This window comes from Anomaloglossus baeobatrachus, chromosome 8, assembly GCF_048569485.1.
Source record: "Anomaloglossus baeobatrachus isolate aAnoBae1 chromosome 8, aAnoBae1.hap1, whole genome shotgun sequence".
Taxonomy (NCBI): Eukaryota; Metazoa; Chordata; class Amphibia; order Anura; family Aromobatidae; genus Anomaloglossus; species Anomaloglossus baeobatrachus.
This window is the reverse complement of record NC_134360.1, coordinates 241,551,250-241,561,940: the sequence shown is the minus strand read 5'-3', so window position 1 is coordinate 241,561,940 and position 10,691 is coordinate 241,551,250. Positions and strand designations below refer to the sequence as shown.

At 42.3% G+C, this 10,691-nt stretch overlaps 1 protein-coding gene across 1 annotated transcript; it reads right to left on the bottom strand.

The window, feature by feature from the left end:
• Positions 1–991: 991 nt before the first annotated feature.
• LOC142250090 (uncharacterized) lies at positions 992–7,281 on the bottom strand. Its single transcript, XM_075322154.1, has 6 exons — positions 7,233–7,281; positions 6,958–7,064; positions 4,725–4,786; positions 1,794–1,945; positions 1,120–1,316; positions 992–1,069 (listed from the first exon to the last, which is right to left on the bottom strand). The coding sequence occupies exons 1-6, from the start codon at positions 7,279–7,281 to the stop codon at positions 992–994; spliced, it is 645 nt and encodes a 214-aa protein (XP_075178269.1).
• Between the last annotated feature and the right edge of the window lie 3,410 nt (positions 7,282–10,691).

The following is a 10,691-nucleotide window of genomic DNA, read 5'->3' as shown; positions in this document are numbered from 1 at the left end:
AGGTTTGACTGTTGCTTTATTTGAGGGCTGTTAATTGGGTTGGGCTGGATTGTTGTTTTATTTGTAAGTTGTTGATCACTTGGTGTTGCTTTTTTGGCAGTTACTAGCTGGTTGGATTAGGCTGCACTGTTTCTTTATTTGTAGGTTGGTGACCAGACGGGTTGGGCTAGGCTAATGCATCCTTCGTGTGTTGTTGACTAGTGGGGTTGGTCTGGGCTGATGTATCCTTTGTGAGTTGTTGGCCTGTTGGATTGGGCTTGGATGTTGTTTTATTTGTAGGTTGTTGATGAGTTGGGTTGGGGAGCTGTTGCTTTTATTGGCACTTGCTGGCCAGTTGGGTTAGGCTGGATGGGTTAGGCTGGACTGTTGCTTTATTTGTGGGTTGGTGACCAGAGGGATTGGGCGAGGCTGTTGTTGACAAGTGGATTTGGTCTTAGATGATGCATCCTTTGTGAGTTGTTGGCTTGTTAGATTAGGCTGGGCTGTTGCTTTATGTGTAGGTTGTTGGCTGGTTGGGTTGGGCTGGATTGTCGCTTTATTTGTGGGTTGTTAATCTGTTGGCTTGAGCTGGATTGTTTCTTTATTTGCGGGTTGTGGACCAGTCGGGTGGGCCGGGCTTTTGCTTTATTTGTGGGTGGTTGGACGGTTGGGATATTTCGTTATTTGTAGGTTTTTGGCTGGTTGGGCGGGCTATGATGTTTGACCATTTGTACCTTGTCGGGCAGTTGTTTGGGGCTGAGTTGTTGATGTTATTCCAGTGAATGTGGTCACTACAGGAGAAGTACTGTAGCTTGTGTTCGGTGTAGCGGTCGACCTCGTGCTGCTGGGCAAAGTTGTTGTACCAGTTATTGTGGTGGGTTGAGATTCAGTGCTATATGTAGAGGTACTAGATCCAGTTGTTGTACTGGTCGACCTTGTACTGCTGGGCAATGTTGTTGTACCAGGTCCTGTGGTGGGTTGAGATTCAGTGCTATATGTAGAAGTACTTGAGCTAGTGGTTGTACCGGTTGACCACGTACTGCTGGGCAAAGTTGTTGTACCAGGTCTTGTGGTGGCTGGAGAATCGGTGCTATATATAGAAGTACTTGATCTAGTTGTTGTACTGGTTGTGGTTGAGACTTTTTCTGTGCTGAAAGTACTGGATCTCTTTGTTGTGGTCCCACTGCTTGTGGGGCTGCTTGTTGTGCTGGGTCCAGGCAATGGATTTTTATGGCTAGATCTTGCTACGGTTGGTGGACAACATGGGTAACGTCTCTTAGGCATGCGTCCAGGATCATCAATTGGGCTTTTTGTTGTTCCTATTGTTGTAGTTGGAGCTGCATTGAAATAATAAATATATTAAAAACATAAAACAATCCTAACATTTATAACTAAAGAAAAAATAACTTTATGTTGTAAAAAAAGGTAATAAAATCTTTTTGCAGGTAAGATACTGTATGTGGTGTGTTCCCATTACTATTGCATTTTTTTTCTTCTCTCTCTGCTACACCCATTAGCGCAGAACACCAGTGACCTCAATTTGGCTGCATATGCTATTGAAGATTTAGAATGTCTGAAAGGCTGCTGTCTATTCTCTTCTTCATGCTTTACACTGCAGCTCTGATTTTTCATAGTGCCTGCCTCGTATAAACTTAAGCTCAGGAGGATGTTTATATGTAGAGAGCCGGGTTTTATTAAGGTTAGGATGATTATTGTCTACAAATAACTGAACTATTATAAGCCAATTAGCAAAAAATTAATAGTAATAGTAATAATAATCGGATGTGTTATCCCGCGTCTTGTGCTTTACCTACCTACAGTAGTTGTCGTATTGAATAGGACAGCAATGTCTCCCAGCATGCTAGATCTCTCCAAAACCAACTGATCAAATACTTTCTGCATTTCCTCATCCATATGGTTGTTGGTTGGGAATATTGCCAAACAGTTAGCAACAACAGGGCCTTTCCTGTGATAACAAAAGACAGGAAAATCAGAAAAAAAAAATAATTAAAAAAAAATATATATACATGTCTGGAGTTGTTAACACACACAGTAATAAACTAATGGACAATCACTTTAAGGAATGCATGGACAAGCCAAGTCTGCCATTGTGGGATCTGCTTGAATCTATAATTTATTGTTGTTATTATTATTATTATTATTATTATTATTAATAATAATAATAATAATAATAATTATATATATATATATATATATATATATATATATACACAGTACAGACCAAAAGTTTGGACACACCTTCTCATCTCTAGAACAACTGTTAAGAGGAGACTTTGTGCAGCAGCCTTCATGGTAAAATAGCTGCTAGGAAACCACTGCTAAGGAGAGGCAACAAGCCGAAGAGACTTGTTTGGGCTAAAGAATACAAGGAATGGACATTAGACCAGTGAAAATCTATACTTTGCTCTGATGAGTCCAAATTTGAGATCTTTGGATCCAACCACCGTGTCTTTGTAGAAAAGGTGAACGGATGGACTCTACATGGCTGGTTCCCACCGTGAAGCATGGAGGAGGTGTGATGGTGTGGGGGTGCTTTGCTGGTGACACTGTTGGGTATTTATTCAAAATTGAAGGCATACAGAACCAACATGGCTACCACAGCATCCTGCAGCGGCATGCTATTCCATCCGGTTTGCGTTTAGTTGGACCATCATTTTTTTTCAACAGGACAATGACCCCAAACACACCTCCAGGCTGTGTCAGGACTATTTGACTAAGAAGGAGAGTGATGGGGTGCTACGCGAGATGACCTGGGCTCCACAGTCACCAGACCTAAACCCAGTCGAGATGGTTTGGGGTGAGCTGGACCGCAGAGTGAAGGCAAAAGGGCCAACAAGTGCTAAGCATCTCTGGGAACTCCTTCAAGACTGTTGGAAGACCATTTCCGGTGACTACCTCTTGAAGCTCATGAAGAGAATGCCAAGAGTGTGCAAATCAGTAATCAAAGCAAAATGTGGCTACTCTGAAGAACCTAGAATATAAGACGTATTTTCAGTTGTTTCACACTTTTTTAAGTATTTCATTCTACATGTTTTAATTCAGAGTTTTGATGCCTTCAATGTGAATCTACAATTTTCAGAGTCCTGAAAATAAAAACTCTCCGAATGGGAAGGTGTGTCCAAACTTTTGGTCTGTACTGTATATGTATATGTATATATATATATATATATATATATATATATATATATATATATATATATTTATATATATATATATTTTTTTTTTTATTTTTTATATATATATATATATATATATATATATATATAACACATTTTTAGATTAAATATAGCTCAGGTTTGGAGTTTCTGTTATACCAACTGAGACTATACACATTAAATGTGTTTCTTACTTTTGGCATACACAGGGTTAATGTCAGTTTTCTTGCACCAAGCTCATTACCTCGGCTCAGGTGTATCCGTTTATAATCATTCCCAACCTGGATAAATACCCTCTGTTCCCAGCAGAGGGTACCGATTATTCAAAATTCATTCTGCAGCTTGGTCTGGAGAGTTAAGGAGGTTGTTGCTGCTGCTGTCATCTTCATTTGTTTGGTGTAGAAGTTACCCTATTGTTTAGTTACCTTTCTCCTTACCCTTTTACCTTCTGTGCCCCTTCTCGCAGCCCCCATTGGAGTTTGTTTTCTTGTCGACCCTGTCTGTATTGTTTCTCGATGAGGTTTTCTGACTACTGTCCCAGTTTGATGCTTGGGTGGTGGGTGTGGAGGGTGTTACATCAGGGCCGTGGACAGGAGATAGGGACATACTGGTGGCTCAGACCTCACTACCATCGAGTGTACCTCTGGGTTGAGGGTCAGCTCAGGGTGCTACATAGTCTAAGGGCCAGCTTAGGGGTCCCTATCCAGTCACGTCCCAGTGCCAATCATTCAGATCTGCATCTCTTCCGGTCTCTGGAAACATACACAGTGTCAAAAACACGTGACATGTTCTGCTTCTGTGGGGGAAGTGCTGCATCCTATTGATACATTTCGTGAAGCAGAAGAATCGTGTCTGTTCACACCACCGTGTATCACAGGCGGATGCAACACTTCCCCCTAGAAGAAGAGTATGTTGCAGGTTTGAGACGTTCCGTCCGAGTCCTGTGCCTGAAATAAGGAGGCATCAGAAGGAATGGCACGGTGACTTACCTCAAGATACGCTCATACAAGCTTCTCAAGAATGAACAAAATATTAAAGGTTTTGTCTATATGAAGTCCCAATAAAAATTGAAAAAAGCATATACTCTCTTACTGGACTGGTGCCATTCCAGCGTTGTTGGTGCTGTATCTTACCACGCTCTAGTGGCATTGTTATGGCATGTGAGGATGATTGTCTGATAGAACCGTAAAGGCTACAGCCCACTGGAACAGCCTCAGCCAGAAGGTGACTATATGTTTTTTTAGTTTATTTATAAGGACCATTTTAGTATTTCACCTCAAGACCCCTGCCTGAGGCCTCTTAAGCAGCCAACACAGTTCTCTTGCCTTGCACTGATGAGGAGCAAATATCCCAAAACACCATGTCTGTAAAGAGAGTTTGTGGTTTGGCTTTATATCCTAAGTCATGTGCTAAGGCCCTTTAAAGGGTTGATATTGACTATTAGTTCTAATAAGTGTCTCTACGGTTCCTGCCTTCTTCCACTCTGAAGAGACTTTTTTTTTATCAGATGATTTAATAGAAAATGAATCACGTAATGCTTAATTTCCAGATTGCAGATATGTCACTTACGTGAAGGAAGATATATACACGTCCGTACAGTCGGGCAGCACGGTCTGTATTAGAGGTATAGCCTGTGAGAGGGAATTAACAAAGTTTATAAACTAGGTTTGAAAATTGTGGCTAATAAAAAAGCCTGAAACCTCCCAAAAATTGGTCTGTATGATGTAGGAGTGGTTGTCTGATTTAGATTGCCTGTGTTCATATACTCTGTGAGCTTCCTAAAAAAAGGCCGCCATTTTTCTCAGTCCTCATATATTGGCCATAGCAGAGAGTGGTGACAAATTGCGGCTCACTCTGGGGGACCCAATAAATAAAGGGAAAGCCTTTGAGTGTTCCAACAATACCTTGAACTTATTAATAATAACCCATTAGCTCATGACATATATTTGCAAATTCATTTTAATAGGGGCAAATCTGCAGTACCTGGCAGTGGATTCTATAAAGTTGAAGGAACTTTGCTTTTCGGCTGTGCAACTGCTAGATCTGGCCTCCAGCAGCACCGAGTGCAGCTAATCAGTGGCGGTGACAGGTGTCAGATCCCACCAATCTGACGTTTATGACCTGACCTTAGGATAGTAATGATAATGTGGATACATGGCACTGACAAAGAATTCGGGAGCTCAAGTACAGTACCAACCCATAGTCTATTGAAAACATAACTTGGCACCTCAAATACCGTAGTAATGCTGAAAAAAATGTACCGTACTTGTAGCAGTCAAAAATAATATATGATTTTATTGGTCGAATAACGCAGACCTTCTTCAGACATAAAGATTGCGTGTGATTGAAAAGAAAGTAAGCGGGGTACACAATGATGGAGAAATGAGGTCCGGTCAGTGGGTATAAAATAGGTCACCAATATAAAAGTAGCGGAACAACCCTTTATATATAAAAATGATAAAAGTTTAAATCACCCTCCTTTTTTTAGTTCAAAAATTAAAACAAATAAAATAAATCATAATGCCAGAATATTTTTATAGCACACTAAGTGTCGTAATCATCCTCCCCCCCCAAAAAAAAGCAGTGGAAGAATTAGTCATAAGGCCCCGTCACATGCAGCGATATCGCTAGGGAGCATACCCGCCCCCGTCGTTTGTGTGTCACGGGCAAATCGCTGCCCGTGGCGCACAATATCGTTCGCAGCCGTCACACGGACTTACATGCCTAGCGACGTCGCTGTGGCCTGCGAACCGCCTCCTTTCTAAGGGGGTGGTTCATGCGGCGTCACTAAGCGACCGCCCAATAGAAGCAGAGGAGACGAAATGAGCGGCCGTAACATCCCGCCCACCTCCTTCCTTCCTCATTGCCGACGGCCGCAGGTAAGCTGTAATTGGTCGTTCCCGAGGTGTCACACGTAGCGATGTGTGCTGCCTCGGGAACGACGAACAATCTGCGACCTCAACAATCAATGATTTTTTGAAAATGAATGACGTGTCAACGATGGACGATTTGGTGAGTATTTTCCATCGTTAATGGTCGCTCGTTGGTGTCATACGCAACGACGTCGCTAACGATGCCGGATGTGCGTCACGGAATCCGTGACCCCGGCGATATATCGTTAGATACGTCATTGCGTGTGACGGGGCCTTTAGTCACCATTTCACCCCAATTTTCCCATTTCCAGTAAATTGAATCAAAGGGGTCATCCAGGTATGTGGATAAAGTCTGCAGTCACTCTATATGAACTTGTGAACCCTTATAGTGTACATACTGCACACTGTCAGGATTCTCCAGTGTCGGTGCTTGAAGCAGGTGGTCATGTAAGGGAACAATTTGCCTTCTCCAGCCTCACTCAGTTTACTTGTATTGAGCAACACCGGACAGGTCTGATTGGCACATAACTGAATGGATGCAAATTGCGTGCTTGTGGTCATGTAACCTCCTTCTCCCAGCTCCAGAGAATCTTGACAGTGCGCAGTGTGCACGCTGTGAGGATAGAGGATAGAGTTACTGCAGACTTTATCCCCAAGAATGGACAACCCCTTTAATGGTTTCATTCAAATCTACAGCTCACCCTGAATACAAGTCCTCATCCGGCTATGTTGATAGAGAAAAAATAACAAATTATGGTTCATGAAAGAACAAGGAAAAAATAAACTGATAACATAAAACTTCTCTACGATTCTTGAACATGTTAAAAAACAATGTTATCTCCTGACTGTAAATAAAAATGTTTCCAGTCACTCACAGCAAGCAGAGGTCAGACTAAGTATACGAAGAAAGAACAAAAACAATAACTTACAAGAGTCCGTATCTTGTTGCCTAGTCCTTCGCTCTGTGAGGGGGGCACAGCAGCTAGATCTGACGTATACACCAAGTCCATTACAATGTTGAAGCTATAACTTATCCCTGTAAAAGACAAACAATATATGTTGTTTTTAGTTGACCTAATAATGGAAAAACTTGTTGGAAGTTTCCAGAAAGTGATGGAGTAAAGTCCTTCACCCAAAGCCCAGAAAGTAGCGGAACATTGGTATCCAGAGAGCGCCCATCTATGTGTAGAGCATTTATTGTTACAATCTTCCCCTATCCATATCTCCAAAAGATTATTACAGATATTATTCATCCCCCTACTCATAATATTGAGATTGTGATGTGTGATCATGAGATTTTAAAAGGGAACGGCAACCTATAAATATTGCTGTTGGAAGAGACCATGTGTTTTTAGTTGTACCAATCTTCTTGCCTTGAGCAAGAGAGAGTTGAGCTGTTTTTTTTAAGAATGGAAAGCAAGTATAAGGATGCAGGTAAAGGAGAAGTAGAAGTGGCTCATTAGTGGAGAAAAAAAGCCTAATTCCCTGATAAATTATATTCCAAGATTACTTTTTTTCGCTTTTAATATTGATTTACATAACGTTTGTTGAAATAATAGGTCTCTTTTAAATAAAAGTAAAACAATATATAGCTGTGTGGAACAAACGGGTGATGGAAAAGAGATTCCTGGGGTGATGCTTAACCCAAACCTAGCTTAATGAAATAGGCAAAACATCATGCTATGTCCTTTATTAATTATAAATATGATTATTATTTATTATTGAGCTGATTGTTCAACGACAATGTGCTGTTAGATCTCACAAAACATAGCAATTAAAATAAATTGCTTCCTGTGTACATATTACTGTTATATTCTTGTTATGGGACCCGCTGCTGTTATATAGGTGCCACAGCACCGCCTTATGTTCTTCTCAAAATGGGAACAATCAATCATTTTTCAACTGGCTAACACGGTACTAAAATCTTTTCTCTTATAACTTCTGAAAATGTCCACCCAGTGTGTCCAGAGCTGGTGGTCCGTCCAGAAAAAATAAAAAAAAATCACTTTAAATATTACTATTTTGGGTGGAAAATTTAACCTTCTATTCCCATAATTAGGTCTAAAATATAACCTATATTAAAAGCTTCTGTAATTTCTCTCGCTTTATTGGATGTCTACGTGCTGCACCAGATTCTTCCACTTGGTGTCACTGACGTCTACAGAATTCTGAGGCTTCCAGGGATCGTATAGACCTGACATCACTCTGCGTAAGAAACGCGGAAGGAAATATTTTCCTGTGATTATGAATACAATTTCCATATATGTAGATAGGTGATGACTCACGTGAGCATATCATATAATAGATCCACGTGATCTGCTATAATCTGCTGTATCATATCTCAAATATAGAGGGTCATTAGTGAAGAAATGTATAATGCTTTACATGTTGACATTTGGATTTAATACAGGTTGTCCTTTATGACTTGTCAATTACACACACTCCTATGATAACATGTCGGTCAGTTTCAAAGTCAGTTCTTGAGCCCGGTACGATTGTCCCTGAAGATTGCTCCGAATTTCTATGCTTCCTTTTGTATCTTATTTTTTGTCAATTACACAGATTCTTAAAGTCATATTATAGAGGGTCGATCAGGACCACAACTAATCGCTAGCTTATGGCTGCCTTCAGTCAGGAGCAACAGCTTGTTTCTGTGTCTCTAAAGGATATCATTGGAAACTGATAACATATGGGGGGGCTCTAATGAAACCCGACATTAGACAGGACCATGATCTGTTACATCTCGTGGCTCTCCTGAGGCAGTCTCCCACTCCTTGCCTGCCACGAGCACTCCTGCTCAGCAGCGCCGAAGGTCTGCCAGACTGCGCAGTGTGCAGGAGATACCTTCTCAGAGAGGCAGCAGAAGGGTGACACCTAGTGGTTCTCCTGTTACAAGGAGTGAAGCGGTCTCCCATTCCTGGCCTGCCGCAGACTCTCCTGCTCAGCGGCCCCGAAGGTCTGCGAGGCTGCGCAATGTGCAGAGGTTTACTGCTCAGGGAAGCAGTGAGATTCCCGTTATCTCTGCACATTGTGAGACCGAGGATCCCGCCTCTATTTCCCAGAGGCAGGAGGGTGAGCATGTGCAATGCGTGGTGGGTCCTGATTCGCTCACTGACGTCACACGGCTTGATGACAAGGCTGGTGACGTGGTGAATCCTGACTGGCCAGGCTGGGACGTCGTGGACCCTGATTGGGTCAAGTCCGTCATCTCCGCCTCGCGCCCGCCCTCGGGTGGAGCTGCACCTCCTTAAAAGCTCCCCCTGCCATCATGGCGGCGCGCGACCGTCCTTCTATGTTTGGATGTCTGGCAGCGTGCTGCCACGCCACTGCTCAGGCATTACTGTCTCTTGTGGGCTTGGCCCTTGCTGCTCCGGCAGTACCTCGTTTGCAGGCCGTGTTCCTGCTTTGCTGCTCCGGCAGTACCCCCGTCAACAGGCCGTGTTCCTGTCCCAGGTGAGCTCCTCAAGTCTCCATTGGACTCACCTGGTTATTGAAAGCACACGTGCGTGGGCACCTCTGTGCTACCCTCGTGCCATATTCTCGTGACTTCCACTGGCACACGTGCGTGGGCACCTCTGTGCTTCCCCGTGCAACAGGTACACCGAGCCGTGAGATCTGTGCCATACAACCCTCAGGGGTTAGGGCAGATCGGTGTACATAGATCGTCTGTGACATTCCAGACGATCGCTAGCAGCAACCCGCTCACTCTTCACCCACCATAGCGGCGGTCCCTTACACCGCACAGTGGACCTTGACCGGCGGAAGCAGTCCATTTCCCATCTTGGCACGCTTCCCCGGGTCCCCCTCGTAACAATGATCGCTCATTTTCAAGATCTGGCTATCCCACTATTTTAACATTTCTATCTAATGCTTATAGTTTGGCCAACATTTAATTTTTACACATTTGATCTATGGTTGCATGGTGTCCATGAACGAACTATATACAATGAATTTGATTCTCCTTTACTCACCTGAGGGGATAGTCTGACCGCTTACCATCAGAAGGAAGCCTTAATTAAAAGGAAAATATAAATAAATTGCAAAATAAACACATTTTTTTAATATATATATATATATATATATATATATATATATACTCAGAGACAAAATTGTGTGTTTGTAATTAAGACTTAAAGGCTTTCCTATTTTACATAAATAAAACTTAACTGCTCTCTTAATGAAAAAGTTCTGCAACTTTCGAGTAAATTCTGTTTCAATTCCTTCTTATTTTTAAGATATGTATTTGCAGTCAATGAATAACATTCTTGTTCCCTGCTCTCTGCGGAGAAGTGGATATAATTGTATCAGGCGTAGACAATGGTCTCAGACAGAGGTAAACAAAACAGCAAATCCCTTTTATTTGCTACAATATACAGGTATTTGCTACAATGTATCAATTGGTAATGTATCATTTTGGCGTCAAAGTGGTTTACAGACTATTCTAGTCTAAAGGGTTTGTTGTCTACTTTAACGTTGATGTCTTATTCTTAGGATAGCTCATCAATGTATGAGCGGCTTGATCCCCGATGATCAGCTGTCCTCGGTGCAGCCAGAAATGCTCAGTTCCAGGGCTGCTCCGTCTTCAGATAGCTGCCGAGGCCGGGTACTGCACATCCACCTCCCATTCAAATCAATAGGATATGCAGTAACCGGCTATGGCCAA